Genomic DNA, 16,110 nt, shown 5'->3' on the forward strand with positions numbered 1-16,110 from the left:
TTAGTTAGATGGTTTCATTGCAAGACGGTTCCCATCGCAATCATCTAAGCTAGGCTCCATATTGGATCCTCTAGCTGACAAGTGTCTTATATCAGTATTATATATATCACTAACAATCGTGAATCTTATACCTCGTAAGTAAAAAAAAGCAATTTATCCATTAAATTTATGATTTCTTTAAAATTTTAATAGTCCCTCTCACTTTTCTTATTATATCACGAGATTTAATGCTAGTTGGTGGGTCGTTCTACCTACGTTATGTCACTCTACCTCCTCCTGTAAGTTGTGGGTTCCTCACAAGATTATCATTATTTTACTCTTTCAATTATTTAATCATTATTAACTTATAGAGGACATGGAGGAGATACTGGGACGTTGAGAGATCCGGTCTACAAATAACACCTAACCTTCTAGGCAAGGTACATACTCTAGTTGAGTGTATTTAATTTTAATTTAATTTTAAAGAAAAAATAATGATAAATGATCATTCTTTCCTTTATAGGCTAACACTGCCCTCCAGTTAATGTTGGTTGGTATTACTATGCTGTCACCTTTGCTAGACTGCATTGATCAACAGCTCTTGAAATTATTATGGTAACAAGAATGTCATTCATGCTTTCAATATAATAAAATGTGACTCATTTTTTCACTAGGTTTACTGTAGGTACTACAACAATTGCGTCAGGAATGAGTTACTGTGTGCAATTAAAAGGATTTCAAATCATCAAAAAAAGACATTTAAAATAATCACTCACTCTCATCCTACATGTATCTATAGTATCAATTCCAATAATTCAATTTCTACATCAATCAACAATACTAATTTGATATAATAACATAATAATAATTATTGTTTAATCTTAAAACTGATGACAAATTGAATATAGAAAACCATTTGTGTGTGAATTTGAGGTTGTTAGTTGATAGTTGGTAAGAGTTTAGTTAGCATACTTGACCCTAGCTGACTGGCAAATAGTAATATCAACTGCTTGTGACCCAGTTTTTTAGCCAGTTCACAAGGAGTTAAACTTTCTTTGTTTTTAATGGTCGGATTGGCACCATGACTATGCAAACACACAATTAGAAAAAAATTATACAATTATCAATCAAGCAAGCAAAAGTGTACGACGCTACATGCAATACTCATTATTGCAGAATGCAATACATGCACAATAGTACATTATTATTTACCCTAGCAATGATTGAATGATAATCTTCCTTGATGAGCCCACATAGACTGCTTCGTGTAATGGCGTATTACCTGTTCTGTTTTAATATAATAGAATACAATTAAGCTCAGATATTTACCCTCTCCTTTCATTACCTCTTAGTTTGTACATTGATGTTAGCCCCCAGTTCAAGGAGTATGTTCATTGCCTCTAGGTGACCGTGAGCTGCCGCTAATGAAAGGACAGGTAGCCCACAAGAGTCCAAAGCATTAGGATTTGCACCCTATGAAGCAAGAGAAAGAGACACAGTAATTACAAATATGGAATGCAGTATTTTACTTAAATTTACTTTAGTTAATAAATTGCTGACAATATCTGCTCTCCCTTGTCCTGAGAAAGCAAGCTCACTTGCAAGAAGATGATTCTCAACCTAAAAGTAAAATTTACTCTCTCTCTCTCTCTCTCTTTATTTCTTAACTGATGATATTAGTTGTGAATCATTAATCCTCCTTCTCTTCTCAGCACTTTGACCTGTGCTGCTGTGTGGTGGCCTACTCCCAATAAAACTTGCAGTCTTTTTCAATATTGCTTGCTGACGTTGCTCTGCAAAAAAGATATAAAACATTGAGGCATATGCATTATTATTTATACTTCTTGTTGAACTTTTGTTGAGATATGGCGATATAGACTCATCCATTTCTCCCTATAAATCAAAATCAAAAATTGATCAAAACTGCAAAAAAACCATAGCAGTATACCTTAATGGTAAATGAAAGCTTTAGAGTTATACATGTAGTTGTATCTTTATCAGAAGGGCAATGCTCTATAGAGCTATTGGTTAGCTGAACAGAAAAATGATAATGTACATGCATATATATTGTATTGTGTACATGCAATACATGTACATGTACATGCATACGTTTAAGTCCAGTTTTATTTACAGTACTTACCTTCCCCAAGCGACAGAATCCTATTGTGTCTTGGAAATCAAAAGATGACGCAGCATGAGCTTTCAAGTGTGTAATAATGTGATCCAATTGAGCCCTCCACATCCCTACACAGTAAAGAATAAATAGATGAACTAATGGAGTCTATAGTGATAGCTACTAATCAAACCTTTTCCAGGACTATAAACTGACAGGTTAGCTAATCTGTCCTTTGACACTTTCTTTACTAGTCTCTGCCAATTATCTGCTTGCTTCTTGAACGAGATTGTCTTTTCTGAAGGATAGAATAATCCTTGGGTCTGTGTACTGCGTGATAGTGTATCTGGCCATGCTGAAACTTCTTTGTCTTCCTGATAAACAACAATATCAGCTACTGGCACCCACTGGTGACGATCAATCCTCACTCCTTTAGGCTTCTATTGTGAAAAGATTTTGAGCCTCTCTCTCTCTCTTTTTCTCCTCATTTTTATTACTTTTAATGTATTTCCTGATTCAACTTCAGGTCTGTTAGTTACAATAGTAATTAGTACGAGAGATATGGTTCTGTTACCTCAGTGGGCATTTCATGATTTCCCCACACTTGTTGCAATATCTTGCCTGCCAGTCATTCATGCTTTGACAAGCCTGACATGACAGGTCTACGCTGGAACCATTTGGCTATAAGGAAAATAGAAAGCATAAAGCATGTAATAGCAATACATGTATGCACAATAGAAGTATTGAAGATTACATGTACATGTACATCTACATAGGAATTGAAAACAACTTAAATTCTCCATTTTTATAATTTTTCTCTGATACATATACATGTTCTTATGTTGCGTAGAAATTTTGAGCTAATTCCAATCAAATTTAGATTTTTTTACAAATTTTTAAAGTTGCTGTGTAACTGCCCCCAGCTCCATGCATTATTTTTAACTTAGCGTACCTTACAGCCACACCAATCACAGTATCTAGCATCAGAGACATTAACACGACCGCATACTCCACACATGAGGTAACTGCTACCAGCAATTGGATACATGATAGCCTTTCCTTTAGCACTGGGCCCATCAAGGGGCAAACCACCATCATTCTTTTTAAGGAGTGTCTGATCACAAGCTGTACAGACACTCATCAATGGATCATTATGCATGCCACAATGAAGGCATTGTATCAAGCCCTGTATGCATATTGGGAGATACAAATGTCTGAAATAATGATGTTTATTATGCTAACAGAAATAGCTTCATCGTTTGCTTGAACTTTTAGCAGTGGAAGAGACTGAAGATGACCCAGAGGTGCATCACATACATGACAGACCCTTACAAAGGGAGATAGCTCTGAATGACAATCTGGACAAACTTTAAACCTAATCGGATCCTCTCCTGATGATGGTAACCGTGGCAACTGCACCCCACAGGTTGTGCAGAATGCTTGACCTTCGACATATAAAGAATTACAACAGAGGCACTTCAACGAGTTGCCACGGTTACTCGCTGGTATGAGAATAGGTGGCTGCTTGTTGCATAGAGGAGGAGGAGGAGGAGAGGGTGTGGCAGTACTTCTGTTACTCTCTCTGTGAGAATAAGAGTACTATCATCATTAATTATTTGTACTATAACCTTGAAGATAGTTTCAATTTTTGCCTGAACTTTCGAGATATTGAGTCATCAAATACACTTGAGGCATCATTCTAAAAATGTACAGTCAATTTGAATTTTATTATCTTTACATCAAAGTCTTTATGCTTTGTAAAAAGTTTAGAATTTATAATTAATTTTAAGCTATAAATTTGAGGTTATGGATCAATAATGATCCAAAATAATTATGGCTTAAAAAATTAATGTAAACATGGCAGTACATTTTAATGATATAGCTTCATTGATTCATAAGATGTTGCATGCAAAAATTGCAATTTTATACATCTATAAAAAACTTACATCAGTCTCTTTATCCTTTTCTATTTCGCGAACAAAAAAAGTTCTAGTGACTACTGAACTTTCCTTTGACTTATCGGCAGTCATTGCCATAACTTTAATTGTTTTCTTTCCTGGAGAAAGCGTGAAAGGATACTCAAACTTTCGAGTGAATTTTTCTCCAAAAACTTGAAAAGGGTTGGGCCTCTCATTGTTGAGTGTGTAAAAAAGAGAGACATCAGGATCCTTGTTAGCTGAAAAATATAAACTAATTATATCACATATGTATACATAATATATATGTATATATGATTATTCATAGATTTATACATTAAAAATTTTCATACCTAGCCTGATGTCGATTTCTGTATTTGAATCTATGATGTGCTTTCTATTACCCTGTGGAGGACGGAGTGGAATTATTTGTGGGACCTTGATAGAACCAGCAGGCATAATGTACATACATGTACATGTACCAATGTCCCAAGAATAATTAAGAAACCTCGTTGCCTAGCAACACATTAAAAATTTAATTATTTTAGCCACACCCACTTAATACGTGGGCGTACTCACTGTATGGGTGTGGCTGCTATAATTTTGTGCAAGGAAGGAAGAGATGACTTCAACTGATTTTTTCGTTTCTCTGTCAATATACGACCCAAAGAACGGGCGGCACGTCTTCTTTAAGACAGACGGCAAGAGATTCGAGGAGGACCGGACGATAAAGATAAGCTGTGACGCTAAGTATGACCTGACAGTCACAGTGAGACCTCCGGGGATTGAAAACCTGACCCTATTGTAAGCTAAAATTAGGATTTAAGAGTCATGCAACTGTGTACATGCCATACAAAGTTTATGGCTTGGATGTAATGATATTTTTCATTTGAGAAGCACCTTAAGATTGCTAATGCATTAGTATGACACGTAATATCATGGTCCAAGTTTGCATGAGAAGTATTTCATAGCAAATGTGTCAACATGCCAACTATTATATTATTACAGCAAAACACTCATGCACTCTATTCAACAAAGGCATTAGTAGTCACATACAAAATAACATTTTGCAGGAAATTACGAATGGGGTCGGACGAGATTACGCCAGACAAAAAAACTGAAGAATCCAAGGGAATAATTTACTCACTGAGCTGGTTCACTAATGGATACAAGCCAACAAAAAAAGGAGTAAGAGACAAGATGTTGATAGATTGCTTTTTAATTTTATTTATCAGGCAAGAAATGATCTCCGAATTGGATTTAAGTTTGCTCAAGGTGAGCTAATCTTCCCTGCACAGGTGAAGTTCTATCCATTGAGTGACAGTACTCATGTTGTCTGGGGAACGGTAATGAAATCTATTGATTTGGAGTCTACAGGAAACTTTCAGCCAGGAGCATCCCCACATCAAAGATTTCCTTTGAAGAGAGCTTCAATCAAATAGACTTATATAACAAACATCATTTTTGTGTAGAAATGAAATTATTATTATCATTATTATTATTATTATTGTTATTATTATTATCATGCTGTGTTTATTGATCTAAAACTTGTAGATAGTACATCAGGTAATGCAAATGAGCCGTCCTAAAAAAAGAGAGAAATATTAGATAAGACATCATTTATCGATATCACCTCCTTTTGATGAGTTTCTAGTAGCGCTATGATTGTGCGAGGTATGGCACAAGCTGTTCCATTAACCTCAAAAAAATTTTTTTTATTAAGCTAAAAATATAAATAATAATTTCCACTAACTGTATGTACATATTTAGGGTCTATCAGCTTCTTTTTCTTATGTCCAAATGCAGCCTTCCCATAAATGATATTTAATCTTTGACTTTGATAATCAGTGCAGTTGGATGCACTTGTAACCTAAATAGTAACAACAATGATAAACTAGGAGAAATGGTATACTTCTCCATATCTCTTCAGACCAGGCATCCAGGCTTCAATGTCATACTTCCTATAAGCTGTTGCTCCCAATTGTGTCGTAGGCATATCAAGGACCCTATACAAAAAGACAGTCCAGAAGTTGCTAAAATTTCAATTAATCAATTAATTAGTTTCACTGCCAATGATAAAATGCTCTCCTTTCCTTTCACTGTATGTAAGCAATGATACATCATCATCATACCTGCAATGAAGGCCCAGTTCTGTATGTATCTCCTTCTGAAGTGATACAATTTCATTTAGCAATGCTTCACTCTCAGTTCCATCTTCATTTGCTGTCAGACCAAACAGCTCAACCTAAAGAAGAGAGCTGAGAATAACAACTATGCAACGATCACTTTTAATAAATTGCCTTTGAAAACTGGTGTACTCTATAAAGTCCTGTTATCCTACCTTTACCTCTATTACCTATGCAATAAGAATGACAAGGAAAGGGAAGCAATAGTATCTCACCAGTTTCGACTCTAAAACATCTACCAAAAGCAACCAGCCTGATGTAACACAAAATAATAAATAATAAAATTATATTGCAAACTTTATTGGTAGGTCATGTAAAAAAATTTTCTCATCAAGATACATTCCAGCTAAGGGGATTTCAGCAGTCGCAGATAAGCACTTGTCCTCATTAGCGAGCGAGTACATTTGCGTGCTATGACTTCGAGGCTGAAAGCCACACCTATCCTAGGAATAATGATTAAGTAGATTCTAAGTCCTCACTTGAAACTCACTGCTATATCAGTATTGATGATATCTGGTGTAATGACAGGAATAAATCCCTATAAAAACTGACTATAATCCCATGCATTCAACATCATGGAGTTTATTACTTTCTCCACAGCTTTATTCATGGCATACTGAACTAGTGATATCTCCAGTAGAGCAGCTTCCCTTTTGAGGTAATAGGAACGCTCCCCAGAGCATTTAGCAGCTGATCTAAATTTAGATAAATTAATTCTAAAATTATTCTGATTTACTGAAAATCGATTAGATTGTGTCTCTTGGAAATTTCTCTGTAGTCTAATGCTGGAAAGTTAAAATCTGACAAAAATAAAGTTAGAGCTCAGTAAAAGAGAAGAAAATGCAACATAAAGTGAAATAACCCCATATGACACACACACACAAATTTTAATTTCTTTTACACAAAGTTTCTTTACTATCATTGGTCATGGAAAACTGGAAAAGTTCTAGTGAAACCCAGCACGATGGATAATTAGAAAATTTTGAATTACACTGGAACTGTTGCTAGTAACAAATGATAGCGCTAAAGTTGACTGTAGTGAATACATACAACTCTTGAGTACAAAAATGAGTGGTGTGTGGAGTATCTTGGAAAAGGCACACAGGACATGGAGCGAGTGGTACTATTCTAGGAAAGTAATTAAAGAAAAGAGCGGTATGACAGGAAACTAAGCTCTAGCTTTCTATATAAGGACACTGGCAATTCTTTAAGATCATCTGAAGCAACCTTTAGATTCTTATAGAAATGAAGATTTTTGTTTCTCTTCTCTTCTGCATAGCTAGTGCATTGGCCTTCAAGGGAAAGTACACGTAAGTGCATTGTCAATAATTTATCATAAATTAATAATTGTCATTTCTGTATTCTCATTAGAGAATGGCCAGTGTCTCTTGACATGTCTTGTGAACCGTCTTCCTCTGATGTTGATTGCACCTTTGATTTCGTCAATGTTGCTGGTGAAGATTATTATCTCCTCATGCGTAACACTCCTCTTGAGGGACTCCTCTCTCCATTCATTGCTGTCTATCACAAAGGACATAGGCTGGAATACGAAGGAAAGCTCATTCATCGTCGTCCTCCAACAAAGGACGAGTATATCCTCCTCAAGGCAGGTGAAAAGGTTTCTGCAACAGTTCACATCAATGATGTGTTCACTTTAATCCATGATGGTGGGTACACTATAGAGTACATCAAACCACTGATGGTACTCCAAGAAGAGATTAAAATGCCAACAGAAGTAAAGATTAACAGTGCTACTTACATATACTTGGATAACGCTCGTAAAGTCTCCCTTCCACGTAAAGAAGTTGGACTTCGTTCTAAAGGTTCTGTCACTATTGAGTCCTGCACTACTGCTAGCTTCAGTGGGGGTAACTCAAGTCAGCAAAGCGATATTCTCAAAGCCCACAAGAAACTCTGCACAGAATTTGCTAATGCTAAAAATAACGTGAGTGACAGTAGCTTCTACAAGACTTGGTTTGGTACATATACTAGTGCACGTGCTACTATCGTGAAGAATGTCTGCCAGAAATGCGTGGATGGGCTAACTAGCAAGACCGTGACTTACGTCATTGAGCCTTCCAACTGTCAATCCAACTGGAATGCATACACTTACAAAGGAGGCACTAAGGTCTACCTGTGTCAAGCATATAACAACTATGATGTCTATTGTAAGAGCAGTGGTGATCCTACTAAGGAAGGTATCCTTGCTCACGAATGGTCTCATGCTTTTGGATATACTGATGATTATGTGTATGGAGCAGCTAATAACAAGCAACTGGCCAAAGATAATCCAAATAAAGCAGTTGATAATGCTGACACTTACGAGTATTACTACTGTCTCGCTCAGTTCGATTAACTGATGCAGTGTCAGAACTTGCATTTTGCAATTCTAATATAATATACTTTTGCTGCAAATAAAATAAATCAGTTTCATTAAAATAAATCTAAATTAAAATGCACATCCCAGAAAAGTGACCTTTACTTTAGTAACACCCACCCCCAGCCTATATAAGCTTATTTTTATTAGCAACACTCACTCACTCATTGTCACATTCTGCAGTTCTGCTTGTTGTTACTTGTTAAAGCAAACCACCTCCATTAAATAGTAGACAATGAAGGTCAGTTATAGCTAATTCTTCTACAATAGCTTAGCTCACAATACTCTCTACAGCTTGCTTTCTTTTTGGTCCTCCTGCTCTTGGGACAGAACCTTGCAGCTGCTCCTTCCCGCCATCATGACGTCTTTCAAAAGAAGCTCTTGCCTCGGTTTGCACTTCAAATTGAGAGTCCCAATGCTGATTATAAATACTGTGGGCTGTGCATTAATTTTGCTGACCAATTCCTTCAAAACCTCTTGAACCTCATACTAAGTGAGATGAGTAGTCTATTCACAATATATAATGCATTGCGGCCCTCTTGTTGTAGATGTTGGTGTAATTGGAGGCTGTACTGACCTATGTGGGATGCTGCCTGGCAGTAATGTTGAGAAGGAAGTGTGTGAGGTTCTATGTAGTGTTGCTGGTTTCTACGAATTCGTACAAATCATTCAAGAGTGAGTCGAAACCATTTGCTTTACCAGCTTTGACGATATATAATTAGAGCTGATCTTGATCCCATTTACTACTGTGAGCTATTGAATCAATGCGAGATCAAAGATGACGGCGATGCTACCATTACTGATCTTACAGTAAAGCCAAAGCTAGTCCCCAGAGGTCAGAGAGACATTATATGATTTCATTGCAATAAATCATTTAATAGGAAGTACGTTTGAAATCTCTTTTACTTTTGCCACAAAGAATGGAACTGGGACAGGAGAGGTCTATCTTGGAATTGATACCAGAGATGGCATCCCTCTTGGTTAGTTTCTTTTATCATTTACAAGTTCTTTCAAAAATTATTTCACCTTCAATCTGCCGTGTAGATTCAAGCGAGTTACTGAAACCTCTTCCTGCTGGGCAGTCTGTTTCTACTGATGGCACAGTCTCAGCTGAGCCAGGTAGATACTGCATTGAAGAGGGAATATGTGAGGAATGGATACCAGGAAACTACACTATTGTTGTTGGTAAGAAGTATGTGATGCGTTTTATCTATTACTCCTTTTGCTAGCTGTCTGCAATGGACAGTGTGGTAGCAATCATCCACACAGTCAGTTATACGACTTGAAAAGACTCAGCTTCAACATCACTGAGGACGCCATATAAAGAAGAGCAATGCTCGATAAAAGCCTAAATATAAACTACTTCCCCAAATCCCTAGATTTTTGTTGTTGATCTAGATCTACTTGAGTGTTCTTTTTGTTAAAATAATCATTTACCATTGATGATTTAGTAAATGCCTGCCTTTTGTTAGTTGTCAAAACATAAGACCACTAGGCTAGGCACAGCTGAATAAACTCGAAATTTTGCTCAAAATTTTGACCTTTAGAGATATAATAAGTAGCCACACCCCAATGCATAAATGGCTACAATGCAGTGTTATGGCATCATGAGAAGATTGATCACTTCCTGCTATTACTGCAAGTGCTGCAGGGTGACAGTAAGGGGAGATCAATATCCTTCCCTTCAACTATATTTACATTCACACTCTGTGAAGTACAGGCACGTGGGTCCGTTTGCTAAACTATGAATACATATATTATTAAGGATTGTTCCTTTATCTTTGGTTTTGTAGCTCAATACAAGAGACATTTGGTAAGAGACACATCTCCGGAAAACAGAAAAAACATAATTTATGAAAAAGTAAAACTCTATTTCAATATGGGCCAGTATGTGAACTAAATGTATTGTTATATTAGGAGAACATATGGACAATACCAAACCTATTGACAACACTAAGAATAGGATCAGCTCCATTATTAGGTTATCTTGTACTCAATCAAGAGTATCTTGGAGCCATAGGAGTACTCACTGTAGCCAGTCTCTCTGACTTGGTAAACTTACTAATGCACTACAATCATGCATTTACATGCAGTATGTGTAATAAAAATAATATTCCCTGTACTAATTGAGGAGCTATGTTGCACATGGGTGAAGCTCCCTGCAGTATTTATTGCTTTTTTTTATTAGTTAGATGGTTTCATTGCAAGACGGTTCCCATCGCAATCATCTAAGCTAGGCTCCATATTGGATCCTCTAGCTGACAAGTGTCTTATATCAGTATTATACATATCACTAACAATCGTGAATCTTATACCTCGTAAGTAAAAAAAAGCAATTTATCCATTAAATTTATGATTTCTTTAAAATTTTAATAGTCCCTCTCACTTTTCTTATTATATCACGAGATTTAATGCTAGTTGGTGGGTCGTTCTACCTACGTTATGTCACTCTACCTCCTCCTGTAAGTTGTGGGTTCCTCACAAGATTATCATTATTTTACTCTTGCAATTGTTTAATCATTATCAACTTGTAGAGGACATGGAGGAGATACTGGGACGTTGAGAGATCCGGTCTACAAATAACACCCAACCTTCTAGGCAAGGTACATACTCTAGTTGAGTGTGTTTAATTTTAATTTAATTTTAAAGAAAAAATAATGATAAATGATTATCATTCTTTTCTTGATAGGCTAACACTGCTCTACAATTAATGTTGGTTGGTATTACTATGCTGTCACCTTTGCTAGACTGCATTGATCAACAGCTCTTGAAATTATTATGGTAACAAGAATGTCATTCATGCTTTGAGTATAATAAAATGCAACTCATTTTTAAATTAGGTTTACTGTAGGTACTACAACAATTGCATCAGGAATGAGTTACTGTGTGCAATTAAAAGGATTTCAAATCATCAAAAAAAGACATTTAAAATAATCACTCACTCTCATCACTCATACACACTCTACATGTATCTATAGTATCAATTCCAATAATTCAATTTCTACATCAATCAACAATACTAATTTGATATAATATTATAATAATTATTGTTTAATCTTAAAACTGATGACAAATTGAATATAGAAAACCATTTGTATGTGAATTTGAGGTTGTTAGTTGATAGTTGGTAAGAGTTTAGTTAGCATACTTGACCCTAGCTGACTGGCAAATAGCAATATCAACTGCTTGTGACCCAGTTTTTTAGCCACCTCACAAGGAGTTAAACTTTCTTTGTTTTTAACGGTCGGATTGGCACCATGACTACGCAAACACAATCAGAAAAAACTATACATCAAGCAAGCAAAAGTGTACAACACTACATGCAATACTCATTATATGGAGCATGCAACACATGCACAATACATTATTATTTACCCTAGCAATGACTGAATGATAGTTTTCCTTGATGGGCCCACATACACTGCTTCATGTAATGGCGTATTACCTGTTCTATTTAATAAAATAGAATACAAGCTCAAACATTTACCCTCTCCTTTCATTACCTCTTAGTTTGTACATTGATGTTAGCCCCCAGTTCAAGGAGTATGTTCATTGCTTCTAAGTGACCGTGAGCTGCTGCCAATGAAAGGACAGGTAGCCCACAAGAGTCCAAAGCATTAGGATTTGCACCCTATGAAGCAAGAGAAAAAGACACAGTAATTATAAATACAGAGTGCAGCATTTTACTTAAATTTACTTTAGCTAATAAATTGCTGACAATATCTGCTCTCCCTTGTCCTGAGAAAGCAAGCTCACTTGCAAGAAGATGATTCTCGACCTAAAAGTAAAATTTACTCTCTCTCTCTCTCTTTATTTCTTAACTGATGATATTAGTTGTGAATCATTAATCCTCCTTCTCTTCTCAGCACTTTGACCTGTGCTGCTGTGTGGTGGCCCACTCCCAATAAAACTTGCAGTCTTTTTCAATATTGCTTGCTGATGTTGCTCTGCAAAAAAGATATAAAACATTGAGGTATATGCATTATTATTTATACTTCTTGTTGAACTTTTGTTGAGATATGGCGATATAGACTCATCCATTTCTCCCTATAAATCAAAATCAAAAATTGATCAAAACAGCAAAACCATAGCAGTATACCTTAATGGTAAATGAAAGCTTCAGAGTTATAGTTGTATCTTTATCAGAAGGACAATGCTCTATAGAGCTATTGGTTAGCTGAACAGAAAAATGATAATGTACATGCATGTATATTGTATTGTGTACATGCAATACATGTACATGTACATGCATACATTTAAGTCCAGTTTTATTTACAGTACTTACTTTCCCCAAGCGACAGAATCCTATTGTGTCTTGGAAATCAAAAGATGATGCAGCATGAGCTTTCAAGTGTGTAATAATGTGATCCAATTGAGCCCTCCACATCCCTACACAGTAAAGAATAAATACAAGAATAAGAGAGAAACACATGGAGTCTATAGTGATAGCTACTAATCAAACCTTTTCCAGGACTATAAACTGACAGGTTAGCTAATCTGTCCTTTGACACTTTCTTTACCAGTCTCTGCCAATTATCTGCTTGCTTCTTAAATGATATTGTCTTTTCTGAAGGATAGAATAATCCTTGAGTCTGTGTACTGCGTGATAGTGTATCTGGCCATGCTGAAACTTCCTTGTCTTCTTGATAAACAACAATATCAGCTACTGGCACCCACTGGTGACGATCAATCCTCACTCCTTTAGGCTTCTATTGGGGAAAGATTTTGAGCCTCTCTCTCTTTTTCTCCTCATTTTTATTACTTTTAATGTATTTCCTGATTCAACTTCAGGTCTATTAGTTGCAATAGTAATTAGTACAAGAGATATGGTTCTATTACCTCAGAGGACATTTCATGATTTCCCCACACTTGTTGCAATATCTTGCCTGCCAGTCATTCATGCTTTGACAAGCCTGACATGACAGGTCTACGCTGGAACCATTTGGCTATAAGGAAAATAGAAAGCATAAAGCATGTAATAGCAATACGTGTATGCACAATAGAAGTAGTTAAGATTATATGTACATGTACATGTACATAGGAATTGAAAACAACTTGAATTCTCCCTTTTTTAATTTTTCTGACACATATACATGTTCTTACGTTGCGTAGAAATTTTGAGCTAATTCCAATCAAATTTAGATTTTTTTACAAATTTTTAAAGTTGCTGTGTAACTGCCCCCAGCTCCATGCATTATTTTTAACTTAGCGTACCTTACAGCCACACCAATCACAGTATCTAGCATCAGAGACATTAACACGACCGCATACTCCACACATGAGGTAACTGCTACCAGCAATTGGATACATGATAGCCTTTCCTTTAGCACTGGGCCCATCAAGGGGCAAACCACCATCATTCTTTTTAAGGAGTGTCTGATCACAAGCTGTACAGACACTCATCAATGGATCATTATGCATGCCACAATGAAGGCATTGTATCAAGCCCTGCATATATATTGGGAGATACAAATGTCTGAAATATGATGTTTATATGCTAACAGAGATAGCTCCATCGTTTGCTTGAACTTTTAGCAGTGGAAGAGATTGAAGATGACCCAGAGGTGCATCACATACATGACAGACCCTTACAAAGGAAGACAGCTCTGAATGACAATCTGGACAAACTTTAAACCTAATCGGATCCTCTCCTGACGATGGTAACCGTGGCAACTGCACCCCACAGGTTGTGCAGAATGCTTGACCTTCGACATATAAAGAATTACAACAGAGACACTTCAACAAGTTGCCACGGTTACTCGCTGGTATGAGAATAGACGGTTGCTTGTTGCATAGAGGAGGAAGAGGAGGAGGAGGAGAGGGTGTGACAGTACTTTTGTTACTCTCTCTGTGAGAATAAGAGTACTATCATCATTAATTACTTGTATTATAACCTTGAAGATAGTTTCAATTTGTGCCTAAACTTTCGAGATAATGAGTCATCAAATACACTTGAGGCATCATTCTAAAAATGTACAGTCAATTATCTTTACATCAAAGTTTTTATGCTTCATAAAAAGTTTAGAACTTATAATTAATTTTAAGCTATAAATTTGAGGTTATGGATCAATAATGATCCAAAATAATTATGGCTTTAAAAAATTAATGCAAACGTGGCACTACATTTGATGATATAGCTTCATTGATTATGAAAGATGCTGCATGCGAAAATTGCAATTTTATGCATCTATAAAAAACTTACATCAGTCTCTTTATCCTTTTCTATTTCGCGAACAAAAAAAGTTCTAGTGACTACTGAACTTTCCTTTGACTTATCGGCAGTCATTGCCATAACTTTAATTGTTTTCTTTCCTGGGGAAAGCGTGAAAGGATACTCAAACTTTCGAGTGAATTTTTCTCCAAAAACTTGAAAAGGGTTGGGCCTCTCATTGTTGAGTGTGTAAAAAAGAGAGACATCAGGATCCTTGTTAGCTGAAAAATATAAACTAATTATATCACATATGTATGTATATATACATAATAATTATTCATAGATTTATACATTAAAAAATTTTCATACCTAGCCTGATGTCGATTTCTGTATTTGAATCTATGATGTGCTTTCTATTACCCTGTGGAGGACGGAGTGGAATTATTTGTGGGACCTTGATAGAACCAGCAGGCATAATGTACATACATGTACATGTACCAATGTCCCAAGAATAATTAAGAAACCTTGTTGCCTAGCAACACATTAAAAATTTAATTAGTTTAGCCACACCCATTTAATACGTGGGCGTATTCACTGTGTGGGTGTGGCTGCTATAATTTTTTGCAAGGAAGGAAGAGATGACTTCAACTGATTTCTTCGTTTCTCTGTCAATATACGACCCAAAGAACGGGCGGCACGTCTTCTTTAAGACAGACGGCAAGAGATTCGAGGAGGACCGGACGATAAAGATAAGCTGTGACGCTAAATATGACCTGACAGTCACTGTAAGACCTCCAGGGATTGAAAACCTGACCCTCTTGTAAGCTAAAGTTAGGATTTAAGAGTTATGCAACTGTGTACATACCATACGCTTGGGTTTAATGATATTTTCCATTTGAGAAGCACCTTAAGATTGCTAGTGCATTAGCACGACACGTAATATCATGGTCCAAGTTTGCATGAGAAGTATTTCATAGCAAATGTGTCAACATGCCAACTATTATATTATTACAGCAAAACACTCATGCACTCTATTCAACAAAGGCATTAGTAGTCACATACAAAATAACATTTTGCAGGAAATTACGAATGGGGTCGGACGAGATTACGCCAGACAAAAAAACTGAAGAATCCAAGGGAATAATTTACTCACTGAGCTGGTTCACTAATGGATACAAGCCAACAAAAAAAGGAGTAAGAGACAAGATGTTGATAGATTGCTTTTTAATTTTATTTATCAGGCAAGAAATGATCTCCGAATTGGATTTAAGTTTGCTCAAGGTGAGCTAATCTTCCCTGCACAGGTGAAGTTCTATCCATTGAGTGACAGTACTCATGTTGTCTGGGGAACGGTAATGAAATCTATTGATTTGGAGTCTACAGGAAAC

General features: G+C 36.2%; 8 protein-coding genes across 9 annotated transcripts in view; 5 read left to right on the plus strand and 3 right to left on the minus strand.

The window, feature by feature from the left end:
- The window catches only part of LOC100634800 (uncharacterized), a 3,641-nt gene extending 2,829 nt beyond the window's left edge, over positions 1-812 (plus strand). Inside the window, exons 3-7 of the mRNA XM_020008692.1 lie at positions 9-134; positions 193-278; positions 351-419; positions 503-594; positions 654-812. Of these exons, the coding sequence (XP_019864251.1) occupies positions 9-134; positions 193-278; positions 351-419; positions 503-594; positions 654-747 (467 nt within the window). The 3' untranslated portion in view covers positions 748-812. The remainder of the gene's footprint in view (positions 1-8; positions 135-192; positions 279-350; positions 420-502; positions 595-653) is intronic.
- Positions 794-4,510, minus strand: LOC105316573 (double zinc ribbon and ankyrin repeat-containing protein 1-like). The gene is given in 16 exon segments (XM_020008717.1): positions 794-1,064; positions 1,192-1,266; positions 1,325-1,452; positions 1,519-1,599; positions 1,648-1,772; positions 1,821-1,872; positions 1,928-2,011; positions 2,120-2,223; positions 2,286-2,532; positions 2,590-2,620; positions 2,667-2,773; positions 3,045-3,331; positions 3,334-3,674; positions 3,721-3,791; positions 4,039-4,268; positions 4,362-4,510. Coding segments are annotated over 16 exon segments (2,217 nt in total). The 5' UTR covers positions 4,468-4,510; the 3' UTR covers positions 794-916.
- A 77-nt stretch (positions 4,511-4,587) lies between these two features.
- Positions 4,588-5,561, plus strand: LOC100638120 (CB1 cannabinoid receptor-interacting protein 1-like). The gene is made up of 3 exons (XM_003383718.3): positions 4,588-4,812; positions 5,082-5,196; positions 5,244-5,561. Exons 1-3 carry the CDS (start codon positions 4,631-4,633, stop codon positions 5,448-5,450), a joined length of 504 nt encoding a protein of 167 aa, XP_003383766.1. The 5' UTR covers positions 4,588-4,630; the 3' UTR covers positions 5,451-5,561.
- Positions 5,448-7,123, minus strand: LOC100634925 (serine--tRNA ligase, chloroplastic/mitochondrial-like). The gene is made up of 12 exons (XM_020008693.1): positions 7,111-7,123; positions 6,931-7,015; positions 6,784-6,889; positions 6,685-6,732; positions 6,492-6,637; positions 6,410-6,447; positions 6,309-6,364; positions 6,141-6,253; positions 5,921-6,014; positions 5,762-5,878; positions 5,642-5,707; positions 5,448-5,593 (listed from the first exon to the last, which is right to left on the minus strand). Exons 1-12 carry the CDS (start codon positions 7,121-7,123, stop codon positions 5,531-5,533), a joined length of 945 nt encoding a protein of 314 aa, XP_019864252.1. The 3' UTR covers positions 5,448-5,530.
- Positions 7,124-7,395: 272 nt separating this feature from the next.
- On the plus strand, positions 7,396-8,618 carry LOC105316574 (extracellular protease-like). The gene is made up of 2 exons (XM_011411574.2): positions 7,396-7,504; positions 7,566-8,618. Exons 1-2 carry the CDS (start codon positions 7,440-7,442, stop codon positions 8,548-8,550), a joined length of 1,050 nt encoding a protein of 349 aa, XP_011409876.1. The 5' UTR covers positions 7,396-7,439; the 3' UTR covers positions 8,551-8,618.
- A 72-nt stretch (positions 8,619-8,690) lies between these two features.
- Positions 8,691-10,014, plus strand: LOC100635051 (countin-1-like). The gene is made up of 7 exons (XM_003383779.2): positions 8,691-8,812; positions 8,866-9,064; positions 9,120-9,246; positions 9,294-9,406; positions 9,453-9,551; positions 9,616-9,756; positions 9,801-10,014. The coding sequence occupies exons 1-7, from the start codon at positions 8,807-8,809 to the stop codon at positions 9,893-9,895; spliced, it is 780 nt and encodes a 259-aa protein (XP_003383827.1). The 5' UTR covers positions 8,691-8,806; the 3' UTR covers positions 9,896-10,014.
- Positions 10,015-10,067: 53 nt separating this feature from the next.
- LOC100638247 (cardiolipin synthase (CMP-forming)-like) lies at positions 10,068-11,588 on the plus strand. Its single transcript, XM_003383719.3, has 8 exons — positions 10,068-10,299; positions 10,365-10,432; positions 10,489-10,623; positions 10,760-10,889; positions 10,948-11,033; positions 11,106-11,174; positions 11,261-11,352; positions 11,412-11,588. Exons 1-8 carry the CDS (start codon positions 10,152-10,154, stop codon positions 11,503-11,505), a joined length of 822 nt encoding a protein of 273 aa, XP_003383767.1. The 5' UTR covers positions 10,068-10,151; the 3' UTR covers positions 11,506-11,588.
- Positions 11,589-11,626: 38 nt separating this feature from the next.
- Positions 11,627-15,224, minus strand: LOC105316575 (double zinc ribbon and ankyrin repeat-containing protein 1-like). Of its 2 annotated transcripts, XM_020008714.1 has the most exons (16): positions 15,092-15,224; positions 14,774-15,003; positions 14,466-14,536; positions 14,074-14,419; positions 13,786-14,019; positions 13,411-13,517; positions 13,334-13,364; positions 13,034-13,280; positions 12,857-12,960; positions 12,671-12,748; positions 12,567-12,618; positions 12,394-12,518; positions 12,269-12,349; positions 12,075-12,202; positions 11,947-12,021; positions 11,627-11,832 (listed from the first exon to the last, which is right to left on the minus strand). In XM_020008714.1, the coding sequence occupies exons 1-16, from the start codon at positions 15,204-15,206 to the stop codon at positions 11,685-11,687; spliced, it is 2,172 nt and encodes a 723-aa protein (XP_019864273.1). In that variant the 5' UTR covers positions 15,207-15,224; the 3' UTR covers positions 11,627-11,684. The 2 variants fall into 2 exon arrangements, with proteins under 2 accessions (XP_019864273.1, XP_019864274.1); XM_020008715.1 differs by lacking the exon at positions 11,627-11,832 and having other exon boundaries at positions 11,947-12,016.
- Between the last annotated feature and the right edge of the window lie 886 nt (positions 15,225-16,110).

The sequence above is a fragment of the Amphimedon queenslandica genome, unplaced genomic scaffold, assembly GCF_000090795.2.
Source record: "Amphimedon queenslandica unplaced genomic scaffold, v1.1 AMPQUscaffold_13507, whole genome shotgun sequence".
Taxonomy (NCBI): Eukaryota; Metazoa; Porifera; class Demospongiae; order Haplosclerida; family Niphatidae; genus Amphimedon; species Amphimedon queenslandica.